We start from the raw sequence: 13,093 nt of genomic DNA, 5'->3' as shown, positions 1-13,093 counted from the left end.
TCAGTCATAGTCTGTGTCATCGAACTTGGTGCTGAAGAAAGCTGCAGAGTCCTTGGCCAGCCGGGACAGGTGCAGGGCGCCAGTCACCACCAGCCCCAGGAGCAGCAGGGGTGGCACTAGTGTCCACATCACAGCCAGGATGTTGTAGCACTTGGCTCTGGAGCCCAAACGCCGGGCCGCCTCCAGATCCCCAGCCACCTTCTGGTCTCGGGCCTGCGGAGTGGCCGCAGGGCCAGATATCTACATGTCCTCAGGCCTGGGGGCCTTGCCCCCCACCTGGGGAAACTGGAGGGCCCATGCTGGACCCAAGATTTGGATGGAGGGGTATGACCCGAGGGGACACTCCCCCGAGCTCAGCCACTCCTTTCCCTGCCCGCAACTTGACACGTGCCTCAGCCCTCCGTGGAGCCCTGGGTCATAAGAGACCCCGGTCCAAATGGGGGCTGGGTGGGGCCCCTGACTCCTCCTGCCCCTGCTATGGACCCAGTGCCCATCCCAGGCCAGCACCCACCTACGTGGTCCCTCTGTGGTGCTGAGGCCCCCACCCCCACCCAGGAGCTGGAGCCAAAGGGCTCTGTGCATAGCAGCCCACAGCAGGTGAAAAGCCCCCACTCGATGGGCAGATAAACCCCATGGGCTCCGTGCTCTTTTGGACGGACTAAACCTTCCCTTAAGAACAGACCTCCTGTTTTGTGAACAGCACCGCCACCGCGATGGACAAGCTGGACAAGCCTTTCTGGCCCCCACCCTGGTGAGGAGCCCCTTTCAGGCCATGCCAGTGGGGTGGCCCCTTCACCGGCAGCCCCCTGTGGAATGCCCTCCCCACGCCACCTTGACAGCAGCCCATGCAGCCCCGCCGCCCACCTTGATGGAGTAGGCCAGCGCCAGGAAGCCGAGGCAGCACAGGTTCAGGTAGAGGGTGCTGAAGACCGACCAGATCAAGTGGTCCCGAGGCGGGGGTCGCGGCGCCCCCAGCGTCAGGGCCGTGTGGCCGGCGCTGTCGGCCTTGTGGGGCGTCGGGGCCCGGGGGTCCTCACGGGGGTACGACGTGTCCATGGGTTCCAGCGCTGTCTCTTCCTCGCTCAGACTCTCACTTCGAGGGTGGGCACCCGCGGCCGCTTATAGCCCCGGCCGCCCTCTGGGACCAGCCCAGCGCCACTGGCTAAATATAACCCAAATTACAGGCTGGAGCCACCAAACGGTGCGGCCCCGCCCCCAGCCCAGAGAGCCCCCCATCAAAGGCTGCTGTGGGTAGTGCTCAGAGGCCACAGACCACCCACCAGAGCTCCCTTCTGTCCCAGTCATCCCGCCCCAGAGAAGGTTGCTGGGGCGCAGGGACAGTGGCTGCAGACCTTTAACTAGAGCCCCTCCCTCAAGTCCTGCTGGCCCCACCTCTGGTGCACGTGAACCTCACCATCCCCTCTGCAACCACCAGAGACCAGTGGCGCTCCCCTACTCTAGAGCCCTCCGCTTCTGTGCCTGGGCCACCAGTCTGTTCCCAGCACTGCAGCCAGAGTGAGCCTGTTAAACAAGGCAGGTCCCATCCCGCCTGTGCTCAGAACGCCACAGGGGCTCCCACCTCACTCCGACAGAAAGCCAGTCATTGCAAAGACCAATAAAGCCCTGTGCAGTTGCCCTGTCCATGTTTCCGGAAGGCAGAATACAAGGAGATGTGTGTGGGGGACGTACTTTAGGGAGGCTCTTGGGATAAAACCCAGTGGAAAGAGGGGAAAACAGCAAGAGGGAGCTGAGCCAACCATGCATGACTGTGGAATTGGGACGGCCCATTGAAGATGTCCAGAGCAGAGCCAGGCCTGTACACCACGACTGATCAGGCATTGAAAGCAGGATGTGATGTGGAAGAAGGTATGACCTTCAGCGACCCTGATGACAGCTGAAAGCTGAGAGCCCTGCATATCCAGTCTCCCAGAAGTGAGGCGGGTGTGAAAGTGCATGTATTGTACACACAGAAAACCCTGCGTGCACCAGCTCAGTGCCCACGTGCCATGGACCTGAGGCTGGCTAGATCTACTCTCACAGCCTCAATCTGAGCTCCAACTAGCTTGGTCTCCAGCAGTCCACAGTCACCCGCCAGCGTCCATCTGTCCTGCAGACCAGACTAGTGAACTAAAAGAAGCGTGGACAGGGGCAAGCACCTCTGCACCCAGCAGGATCTGAGGGTGGCACTTCTGCTATCCTCCCCAGAATGAGACATTGCTTTTGACTTACTGTCTTAACTTGGGGCAAGTTGTGCAGAGCACTTACAGGGACCTCCACCTGCCGTCCACACGACAATGCCTCTTACCCGGCAGGCCACTGACCCACTGTGGGGTTCTGCCAGCCACCACCTGTTGCTGTTCCAAACATACATCAGGAAGTGGGAAATGCCTGCTGGGAGGGTCCAGGGACTGGGGAACCCAAGGCAAGGGGATTTGGGCCTGGACCCCACTGATTCCTTCGTCCCATGTGCCTAACTGGATGGGCGGCCAGCATGAAGCTCTGCTGTGGAGACCCTAACCTGGCCCCTGTGTCCAACAGAGCCTGCCGTGTCTGGACCCACTGCCCAAGTGAGTGGTCAGGAGTGCCTCTGACTGAGAGATGTGACGGGCACATGGACAGGACAGCCTGTGGCCGCGTCACCCGTCCTGCGGCTCCGCAACCGCGCTCTCACCGGATCCAGTCTGGAGACCAGCTCGCGTCTGCAGGGCAGTCTTCTCTATTCTGTCTGTAAAGACGGACATGGGCCAGCAGTGACCTTGTGGTAGAACTGCCCACCATGAGCTGGGCTGTGTCACACACACCAAGTCAGAGCGTTGGGTGGGACCAGCAAGAATGCATTTTATGTGGATAAAAGTGGAACATCCCGGGTGGGTCAGGCCGCTTCTCCCACCGCTGCCACCCCACCGCTTCCCAGCACCACCTCTCTGCCGCGTGGGGCTGCAGGCACGTCCTCGTGGGACCCGATGCTGGAGGAGGAAGAAGTCAGCTGGCTCTCCGTGGGCCAGCTTGGGAGACGGAGCCAGTCGGACAGGGATGGGGCTGACTCAAACCCATTCAGGGGCAGCTTGAAGACCCTGGTGAGGGGCAACCTCCCCATGGGCAGAGCTGGACGCAGAGCCCGGCCGTCCTCTGTGTGTGGGGAGACTCAGCCGAGGATAGAAGGACGTGGAATCCTGGACATGGCGAAGTCCTCACAGCTCACCGGGACCAGCCAGAGAAAGAGAGGAACTGGGGACCCAGGGCCTGAGGATGGACACACACAGTGGGCCTCTAGTAGGAGACCTGAATATTTTACCTTCAGAATAAAACCTCTGTTCTGTGGCCTGCAAACTTCCTGATGCAACACATTCGATTGCAGGAATATTGTGAGTCGATTGTGAACACAGCCACTGTCAGCCACTGTAGAACTTAAACCTCCTAAACCATCAATCAAATAATTTACGTAAAACAAAAGTGATCACTACTCAGAACACATGACTGGGCTGGACAGTTGCCGCACTTAGCATGGGTGACTCCATTTTGATTTTCAGTCTAGTCTTTTGAGCTTAGTACAGAAACTTAGTTCAAAACTGCGGCCTCCAATGATTTCTACTGAACACAGTAAGCAGCCCTGCCACACCTGTGGGAAATGCCAGGGCACAGGATGGAGGTAGGAAGGGCGGGGGGCTCAAGGGTGCAGCACTGTGACCCAACGTGCTCCCACGTGCCCTGGAATCGCCCTCGTCTCCCACCACAGCCTGCTCTTCAGTCAGCGAGCCCCAGCGTCCTGGTTCCTGGGCCTACAAAGCTCCTCTGGGCCAGGCAACACGGGCTGCTGAGCCTCCAACCTGCAACCAGGAGACCCACGGAGGTTTAGGCCTCCCCAAACCCCTCCTGCAGCAGGGACTTCAGCTGCAGACAGGGCCATGGACGTAAGAAGTGAGGTGTGAGCTCGGGGGCACGTTTTCTGCGGCAGGGGCCCGTCACCCAGGCAGGGAGGTCCTGTAGCTGTCGCCTGCAGTGGGGAGACTCTGAGGCCCAAGCCTGCAGTGGGGAGACTCTGAGGCCCAAGAACCGTGTCCGGGTCCCACCCCCACCCTGAATGAAGTGTGGGCTTCCGTTTCGACACGTCCTGTTTTGAGTGCCTGGGCAGGAAGCTCCTCCTTTGCTCTCCAGCCTGCCCCACTGCTGCAGGGTAACTTGATCCTAGAAACTTTGCTCCGCCCTCCTGAGTTCCCAGCCAGCACGCAATTTGCCAAATGCCAGGAAAAGGAAACTTCTGAGAAATCGAAACAACAGAGGACGGGGAGGATCCATTGAGCACTGACTGCCCCAGCATCTGGACGGGACGTCTGGTTGGGTCTCGGCACCATGAACCACACTTCCCAAACCTTCTTCACTCGCGCCAACACCGGCCTCTCCGAAAACTACGAGATGCTCAAGGAGGAGCACGAGGTAGCTGTGCTGGGGACGCCCCAGAGCTCGGCTCCTGTGACATCCACCGTGATCAACATCCGCAGCGACACCTCCGTGCCCGACCATGTGGTCTGGTCCCTGTTCAACACGCTCTTCATGAACTGGTGCTGCCTGGGCTTTATCGCGTTCGCCTACTCCGTGAAGGTGCGTGCGGGTGGGAGGGACGCCCCAGGAAAGTGGCGTGAGCCTGCCAGTTCCGCCTGTCCCCACAGCACCTGGGGTGAGGTGGGGGCCTGTGTGTGTGTGTGTGGCGGGAGGGAGTTTGCGTGTGTCTCACTGTCGTCTATACGTCTGTGTATGTAACCTGTGTGTGTGCCTGGCCTGAGGAACCTTCCCAGTGCGGATACAGCATGAGGCTGCATGGGGATGGACGGGGTCAGACGTGTCCTCCCAACCCCAGCCCAGAGGAAGTCTTCTCCCTACGGCCCAATTCCAGAAACTATGCCCTTCACACTGCAGATCAAGGTGCCCCAGGCTCTCAGAAAGTGCAAAAAGTACTCACAGGGGACTTTGCCCACATGGTGGGGTGAGCGGCCAAAGCAGAAGGGGGCAGAGTCCTGACCCTCCTGGTGACCCTGAGAGTCTGTAACAAAGGGGGGGGGTCCCGGATCAGGCTGAGGGCAGGTGGAGACTGAGCAGGGCATGTGGGAACCAGGGGGGACCTCGGTCCCAGCAGCTGGCTCTCACCTGACCCGCTCCACGGCCCCCTCACCATGCGGTCTTCCCAGTCTAGGGACAGGAAGATGGTGGGCGACGTGACTGGGGCCCAGGCCTATGCCTCCACCGCCAGGTGCCTGAACATCTCCGCTCTCATCATCAGCATCATAAAGATCGTGATAGTCATCGTCCTTTTCATCATTTTCTCAGATGTAATCTTCGGAGCATTTCGCAGATAATACAGAATCTTGGAGGCCACCAGCGGTGCCCATGGTCTCCACCATGCACCACTGGCCCTGCCCCCTGGGGCTGTGGCCCTGTCCCTGGGCTCCATGCTTTCATACTGTAGCTTCTACTCACATACCTGTCTACAAGGAATTCAATAAAGTGCACATGTTCATGAAGGTGTTGCGACATGGCCTGGGGAGGGGCACTGCTGAGAGTCCCCAGCCTGGTCCGAGACTGAGCCCACCTTCCCCACCTCACCTGCTGTGCTGCTCCGAGGTCGCAGGGCATGGCCTCAGAACTTGCTGGTGTCTGGCCTCCTGCTGGACCAGGGTCCTGGGCGGGGTCCCTCCTTCCCAGGGCCTGAGCCTGACCCAAGATGCGCTGGGGCTGAGTGCGGCACACCCCCAACCCACGCCCCCACTGCCTCCAAGAAAGGGAGAGGAACTTGACTTAGGGGGTCCAGCCCAGGGCTCTGAGCACCAGCCCCTCAAGTCTCTGCTCTCCAGGTGGAGATGAAACTCCCTCCCTGACCTGGAATACAAGCCCCTTGCCTGGGTTCTGTCCCGGCCTCCGGGTGTGGGCCTCTGGGGTTCCCCATGGGCTGACTGTCATGCCCACCCCCAGCTGGGCAGCTGCAGCAGGAGCTGGAGGTGCCGTGTCCATGTCCACCGGGACCCCAGGTGCGGATCGACCCCACCCCTCTACCATCTTCCACCCCCCGTTACCCGTGGCAGCTCCCTAACTCCAGGAGGCTCCAGGCGGGGCAAAGTCGTGGTGGGCGATGGATGCGTACAAGGCGCCCCCTCTGCTAGGAGTCTCTCCAGTGTGAGCATGAGGGGGAGACCTCATCTGAAGGGAGTCCTGGGGTGGGGGAGGTGGCAGGTGCAGATGCTGGGCATGGGCGGGTGGCGTCTGCTCGGACCAGACCTGAGGGTGTGTGGGGCTGTTGGGATGTGGGGACCTCTGGAGACAGCTGTGCTCATCAAGGCTTGGGTGGAGTCTGAAGCACCTCCCGCTGTCCGTCGGGGGGTGGGGGATTCAGTACAGAATTCCAGGCGTGTGTTTGCATAGGGGTTATGTACTCGTGGAGGTGGCTTGTGATCTCTGTCCTAATCCTGCCTCACTTTTCTTTGGTCAGTTGGCTATGTCCTGCAGCTCCCGCTGCATAAACTACAGTGATGATTCCTTCCACGGCTAATTGATCAGTAACCCCTCCCTGTCGTGACAGTGTGTGACGTTTGATAACAAGGTACGAGGTATTGTGGGTAGTTGTTCCACAGCCATAGATATCACAGTGCTAGATTCTGTCCATCTCCCCCTCTGGTGTGCTGTGACTCAACCCTAGTTTGGTGTCATGGGCATGAGGGGTGAGGGTTGGGGGTTGAGGGGGCAGCAGGGTAGGTCCTGGGTGAGGTGGTTCCTCATGTGCTAGTGGAGGAGGCCTCTGCAGGGACGTTAAGCGAGGGTGAGAGCTGGCTCTTCACAAGAAGGAAGGCCACTTCTGCGGCACAGGGGCTTGGGGGTATCTGCTTCAGGATTCCAGAACATCAGTCTACCCCTCTGTGTGTCAGGACACCAGTTTTTTCCACCAACCCTACCTGGCAGATTAGATCTGCTTAGTTTGGGAGTTTAATCTTCTTTAAGCTCAACTATCTTTCGTGTGTGTGTGTTTGTGTGCGTTATGGCAAAAATAATAAACTGAGACTACTCGGATGAGTCCCCCTCTACTCCTTATCCAGCGTTCACAATGAGCACCTTCTGTCATTTCATCCTCTGTCCCTACATCTGCGCTTATATGACAACCCACAGTATTTTCAGATTTTTAGTTGAAATTTCCATACACGACTGTGGACAAACCTGGTCCGCGTGGCTGTGAACACGGACGTGACAGGTAAAGCTCCAGCCCCACGAGGAGTCTCCCAGGGCGGCTTCCCGCTCCGTCTCTCCCCTCTGGGAGGTCGACAAGCCTGTCCCGGCGCGTCCACGAAGGGACCGTGCGGCGCGGGCGCTGGCGTCTGTCCTCCTGGGCTCGAGGTGTCCCTGTGTGCGTCGTCACCGGGGTGGCCCAGGGGCCACTTCCCTTCAGGGGAGTAGTCCTCCCGCGCACGGACAAGGCCGGTCTGTGGAACGGTCTCCTGACGGCGAACATTTTGGCTGTTCCTGGTCGTCGCCTTTTCCGACGAAGTCCTGTTCTGCCCTGAGGAAGACAACAGCCCCGGAATCCTGCGGGCCACGGGCACGGGGACCCAAGGACACCGCGGCCAGGAGAGGCCAGGCCGCCCTCAGGGCCGGTGCAAGTCGCTCCCGCCTCTGCCCGCCCGGCCCCGCCCACCGCCCTCTGTCCACAGCACCCTCCGCCCCGCCCACCGCCCCCTCTCCTAGCCCCGCCCCCTCCCCGTCCACAGCACCCTCCGCCCCGCCCACCTCCCTCTGTCCACAGCACCCTCCGCCCCGCCCACACCCCCTCTCCTAGCCCCGCCCCCTCCCCGTCCACAGCACCCTCCGCCCCGCCCACCTCCCTCTGTCCACAGCACCCTCCGCCCCGCCCACACCCCCTCTCCTAGCCCCGCCCCCTCCCCGTCCACAGCACCCTCCGCCCCGCCCACCTCCCTCTGTCCACAGCACCCTCCGCCCCGCCCACACCCCCTCTCCTAGCCCCGCCCCCTCCCCGTCCACAGCACCCTCCGCCCCGCCCACCTCCCTCTGTCCACAGCACCCTCCGCCCCGCCCACATCGCCGGCCCCGCCCCCTCTCATAGCCACGCCCCTTAGGTTGTCCTGGGACGCCTTGGCCGATCGCCTAGGAACCCGCAGCGGGCTGTGCAGCCCCGGGGACTCCGGAGGCCGCGCTGCTGCTCGCGCTCCTTCGCGAGCCCGGCGTCAGCACCCAGGACCTACAGACGGGCCAGCACCCTCGCCCAAACGACGGCTCAGGGCTCACGTGTCATATCTCAACGGGCGGGGCTTCGTCGGCTGCACGAGGTCCACCAGCCCAGCTTCTCCATCCCTGACCAGAGCCCCTGCTCCGCGAGGGCGGAGGCCCCGCGCAGCTGTCGTCGTGCGTGATGCTGGCGCTCTCCCCGCTGAGCCCGGGACAGGTGTGCGGACCCTTCCCGGAGCAGCCCCGGGGCTGGGCTTTCCAGCCTTCCGTATCCCCGCCCAGCACGGCCGGCGGGAGGAGCTGCGAGCTCCGGCCAGGCCCTGCTGCTCACGGCGGTCTCCGCGGGTCCCACGTCGCCCCCGCCCATCTGGCTCTGGTCACGTGGCGACCCCGGCCGCCGGTAGGGGGCGCGCTGGCCCGCCCGCCTCCCCGACCCCAGCACTCCCTTCGGATCGGGCCGCCCCCTCGTGCTCGCACTGAGGAGACCCCAGCAGTGGGGGCGTGGGGTGGGTCAGGCTCAGGCCCTGGGAAGGAGGGACCCCGCCCAGGACCCTGGTCCAGCTGTGCCCCCGGCAGGAGGCCAGACACCAGCAAGTTCTGAGGCCATACCCTGCGACCTCAGGGCAGCACAGCAGGTGGGATGGAGGAGGTGGGCTCAGTCTCGGACCAGGCTGGGGACCCAGGCCACGTCGCAACACCTTCATGAACACGTGCACTTTATTGAATTCCTTGTAGACAGGTGTGTGAGTAGAAGCCGCTGTGTGAAGGCCTGGAGCCCAGGGACAGGGCCACAGCCCCAGGGGGCAGGGCCAGCCGGGCACGGTGGAGACCGTGGGCACCGCTGGTGGCCTCCAAGATTCTGTATTATCTGTGAAATACTCTGAAGATTACATCTGAGAAAATGATAAAAAAAGGACGATGACTATCACGATCGTAAGGATGCTGAAGATGAGAGCGGAGATGTTCAGGCACCTGGCGGTGGAGGCATAGGCCTGGGCCCCAGTCACGTCGCCCACGATCTTCCTGTCCCTAGACTGAGGAGACCGCATGGTGAGGGGGCCGTGAGCGGCCAGCTGCCGAGGCCGAGGTCCCCCCTGATTCCCACGTGCCCAGCTCAGTCTCCACCTGCCCTCAGTCTGATTCGGGACACACACACACACACACACACCCCCGCCCCTTTGTTGCAGACGCCCAAGGTCGCCAGGAGGGTCATGGCTCCTCCCCTCTCTGCCTTGGCCCCAGCACTGGCCAATGACCCTACCATAGGGGTAAAGTCCCTCCTATAGAGAGTTTTGTTTGTTCTTTCTGTACCAGCCTTGGGGGTTTTAATCAGAAGTGTGAAGGATGTAAATTTCTCTGATTTTGCTCTAGTGGAGAATTTCTTCAGAGTCACGAGGACTAAGGTTGACAGCAGCCATTCCCGAGCACCCCAGTGCATCCTCATACCTACACTGGGAAGGGTCCCCCAAGCCACACACTAACAAGAGAGATTCACACGGGAACACACACACAGAGCCCTCTTCTTTCCCTCCCTTCCCCAACACCAGGTGCCGTGGGGACAGGTGGAGCTGGCAGGCTCACGCCACTTTCCTGGGGCATCCCCCCCACCCCCATGCACCTTCACGGAGTAGGCGAACGCGACAAAGCCCAGGCAGCACCAGTTCATGAAGAGCGTGTTGAACAGGGACCAGACCACATGGTCGGGCACGGAGGTGTCGCTGCGGATGTTGATCACGGTGGATGTCACAGGAGCCGTCCCCAGTGTGGCCACTTCGTGCTCCTCCTTGAGCATCTCGTAGTTTGGGGGGAGGCCGGTGTTGGCGCGAGTGAAGAAGGTTTGGGAAGTGTGGTTCATGGTGCCGAGACCCAACCAGATGTCCCGTCCAGATGCTGGGGCAGTCAGTGCTCAATGGATCCTCCCCGTCCTCTGTTGTTTCGATTTCTCAGAAGTTTCCTTTTCCTGGCATTTGGCAAATTGCGTGCTGGCTGGGAACTCAGGAGGGCGGAGCAAAGTTTCTAGGATCAAGTTACCCTGCAGCAGTGGGGCAGGCTGGAGAGCAAAGGAGGAGCTTCCTGCCCAGGCACTCAAAACAGGACGTGTCGAAACGGAAGCCCACACCTCATTCAGGATGGGGGTGGGATCCGGACACGGTTCTTGGGCCTCAGAATCTCCCCACTGCAGGCGACAGCTACAGGACCTCCCTGCCTGGGTGACGGGCCCCTGCCGCAGAAAACGTGCCCCCGAGCTCACACCTCACTTCTTACGTCCATGGCCCTGTCTGCAGCTGAAGTCCCTGCTGCAGGAGGGGTTTGGGGAGGCCTAAACCTCCGTGGGTCTCCTGGTTGCAGGTTGGAGGCTCAGCAGCCCGTGTTGCCTGGCCCAGAGGAGCTTTGCAGGCCCAGGAACCAGGACGCTGGGGCTCGCTGACTGAAGAGCAGGCTGTGGTGGGAGACGAGGGCGATTCCAGGGCACGTGGGAGCACATTGGGTAACAGTGCTGGCACCCTTGAGCCCCCCGCCCTTCCTACCTCCATCCTGTGCCCTGGCATTTCCCACAGGTGTGGCAGGGCTGCTTACTGTGTTCAGTAGAAATCATTGGAGGCCGCAGTTTTGAACTAAGTTTCTGTACTAAGCTCAAAAGACTAGACTGAAAATCAAAATGGAGTCACCCATGCTAAGTGCGGCAACTGTCCAGCCCAGTCATGTGTTCTGAGTAGTGATCACTTTTGTTTTACGTAAATTATTTGATTGATGGTTTAGGAGGTTTAAGTTCTACAGTGGCTGACAGTGGCTGTGTTCACAATCGACTCACAATATTCCTGCAATCGAATGTGTTGCATCAGGAAGTTTGCAGGCCACAGAACAGAGGTTTTATTCTGAAGGTAAAATATTCAGGTCTCCTACTAGAGGCCCACTGTGTGTGTCCATCCTCAGGCCCTGGGTCCCCAGTTCCTCTCTTTCTCTGGCTGGTCCCGGTGAGCTGTGAGGACTTCGCCATGTCCAGGATTCCACGTCCTTCTATCCTCGGCTGAATCTCCCCACACACAGAGGACGGCCGGGCTCTGCGTCCAGCTCTGCCCATGGGGAGGTTGCCCCTCACCAGGGTCTTCAAGCTGCCCCTGAATGGGTTTGAGTCAGCCCCATCCCTGTCCGACTGGCTCCGTCTCCCAAGCTGGCCCACGGAGAGCCAGCTGACTTCTTCCTCCTCCAGCATCGGGTCCCACGAGGACGTGCCTGCAGCCCCACGCGGCAGAGAGGTGGTGCTGGGAAGCGGTGGGGTGGCAGCGGTGGGAGAAGCGGCCTGACCCACCCGGGATGTTCCACTTTTATCCACATAAAATGCATTCTTGCTGGTCCCAGCCAACGCTCTGACTTGGTGTGTGTGACACAGCCCAGCTCATGGTGGGCAGTTCTGCCACAAGGTCACTGCTGGCCCATGTCCTTCTTTACAGACAGAATAGAGAAGACTGCATATGCAAGTTCAGTGTCCCCATTCCATGACCTGAGGCTGGCTAGATCTACTCTCACAGCCACAAGTTGGGCTCCCACTATCTTGGTCTGCAGCAGTCCACTGTCACCCACCAGGGTCCATCTGTTCTGCTTGCTCAGACTGGTGAACTAAAGGAAGTGTGGATGAAGGCCAGCACCTTTGCACCAGAGGTGTCAAGTGTGGCACTTGTCCTGCTACCCTTCTGTGACACTGTGATATTTACATGTTAGTTTTTATCCTGGCTCATACTAACCTGACCTTCTCCTGCCCTCCTCTCACCTGCTCCTTTTTCTTGCCGATGATGCAGGAAACTCTCTTATGGACCTTAGCTACTTATGGTCCTAAGACCCACATTCCAGAAGGGGCCCTGCCCCAATCCTTGGAGGAAGGAAGGCTGCAGACAGGCCTCACTCGGCTTCCCCACCCCATCTGTTAGAATCAGGCCATGCTCTATTGTCCAATCACATTTCTACTCAGTAGTCCCTGCTTCAGTCGTGCCTCCGCCATGAAGCTTCCATCAAAACCCAAGACACAGGGTTCAGGAAGCGCAGGTCGCTGAACATGTGGAGGTTCCTGGAGGGTGGCTCTCTGGGGAGGGCGTGGACGCTCCGTGGACGCTCCCCACACCCACCCTGCGCATCCCTTCATCTGTGTCCTTTGTGATATCCTTTACAGTAAATGGGTAAATTTTAGTATTTCCTGAGTTCTGTGAGCCGCTCACCTAATTGATCGAACCTAAGGAGGAGGTTATGGGCACCCTGACTTATAGCTGTTCAGTCAGAAGCTCCGGGGACTGGATTTGCCACTGGTGTCTGAATGATGGCGGTCTTGGGGACTGAGCCCTCAACCTGTGGGATCTGACGCTTACACCAGGTAGACAGTGTGAGAACAGATTTGAATTAGAGGACTAGGGGACGCCCTGGTGACATTCAATGCAAAGTTCATTGCTTGCTCGCTGGTGTGGAAAATGCCCCACATCTGGTCGTGCAAGTCTTCTGTGCTGATTGCTGTGCTGCGAGATAACAGAAAAAAGTTTGTTTTTCCCAGTCACTTCCCCAGGATGAGACATGACTTTTTTTTTTTTAAGATGACTGGTAAGGGGATCTTAACCCTTGACTTGGTGTTGTCAGCACCACGCTCTCCCAAGTGAGCCATGGGCTGGCCCTGAGACATCGCTTTTGACTTTCTTGACTTAGGGCAGGTCGGGGGAACAATTACAGGGACCTCCACCTGCTGTCCACATGACAATGCCTCTTACCCAGCAGGCCACTGACCCAGTGTAGAGTTCTGCCAGCCACCACCTGTTTCTGTTCCAAACATACATCAGGAAGTGGGAAATGCCTGCTGGGAGGGTCCAGGGACTGGGGGACCCCAGGTGAGGGG

At 59.7% G+C, this 13,093-nt stretch overlaps 3 protein-coding genes across 4 annotated transcripts; 1 reads left to right on the top strand and 2 right to left on the bottom strand.

The window, feature by feature from the left end:
• On the bottom strand, window positions 1-1,056 carry IFITM5 (interferon induced transmembrane protein 5). The gene is made up of 2 exons (XM_063092643.1): window positions 865-1,056; window positions 1-213 (listed from the first exon to the last, which is right to left on the bottom strand). Exons 1-2 carry the CDS (start codon window positions 1,054-1,056, stop codon window positions 1-3), a joined length of 405 nt encoding a protein of 134 aa, XP_062948713.1.
• A 3,179-nt stretch (window positions 1,057-4,235) lies between these two features.
• Window positions 4,236-5,516, top strand: LOC134375744 (interferon-induced transmembrane protein 3-like). Of its 2 annotated transcripts, none has more exons than XM_063094420.1 (2): window positions 4,236-4,599; window positions 5,189-5,516. In XM_063094420.1, the coding sequence occupies exons 1-2, from the start codon at window positions 4,351-4,353 to the stop codon at window positions 5,459-5,461; spliced, it is 522 nt and encodes a 173-aa protein (XP_062950490.1). In that variant the 5' UTR covers window positions 4,236-4,350; the 3' UTR covers window positions 5,462-5,516. The 2 variants fall into 2 exon arrangements, with proteins under 2 accessions (XP_062950490.1, XP_062950491.1); XM_063094421.1 differs by having other exon boundaries at window positions 4,238-4,599; window positions 5,184-5,516.
• A 3,411-nt stretch (window positions 5,517-8,927) lies between these two features.
• Window positions 8,928-10,168, bottom strand: IFITM3 (interferon induced transmembrane protein 3). The gene is made up of 2 exons (XM_063094505.1): window positions 9,839-10,168; window positions 8,928-9,254 (listed from the first exon to the last, which is right to left on the bottom strand). The coding sequence occupies exons 1-2, from the start codon at window positions 10,073-10,075 to the stop codon at window positions 9,108-9,110; spliced, it is 384 nt and encodes a 127-aa protein (XP_062950575.1). The 5' UTR covers window positions 10,076-10,168; the 3' UTR covers window positions 8,928-9,107.
• Window positions 10,169-13,093: the final 2,925 nt, after the last annotated feature.

Source organism: Cynocephalus volans, chromosome 4 (assembly GCF_027409185.1).
Source record: "Cynocephalus volans isolate mCynVol1 chromosome 4, mCynVol1.pri, whole genome shotgun sequence".
NCBI lineage: Eukaryota > Metazoa > Chordata > Mammalia > Dermoptera > Cynocephalidae > Cynocephalus > Cynocephalus volans.
The sequence above is the reverse complement of the archived record's forward strand: the minus strand, read 5'-3'. Positions and strand labels throughout refer to the sequence as shown.

Coding starts and splice junctions, on each gene's coding strand:
- IFITM5 (XM_063092643.1), bottom strand. CDS start 1,056: ATGGACACGTCGTACCCCCGTGAGGACCCCCGGGCCCCGACGCCCCAC. Junction 214..864: donor CGCTGGCCTACTCCATCAAG/GTGGGCGGCGGG, acceptor GCCACTCCGCAG/GCCCGAGACCAGAAGGTGGC.
- LOC134375744 (XM_063094420.1), top strand. CDS start 4,351: ATGAACCACACTTCCCAAACCTTCTTCACTCGCGCCAACACCGGCCTC. Junction 4,600..5,188: donor CGTTCGCCTACTCCGTGAAG/GTGCGTGCGGGT, acceptor TTCCCAGTCTAG/GGACAGGAAGATGGTGGGCG.
- IFITM3 (XM_063094505.1), bottom strand. CDS start 10,075: ATGAACCACACTTCCCAAACCTTCTTCACTCGCGCCAACACCGGCCTC. Junction 9,255..9,838: donor CGTTCGCCTACTCCGTGAAG/GTGCATGGGGGT, acceptor CGGTCTCCTCAG/TCTAGGGACAGGAAGATCGT.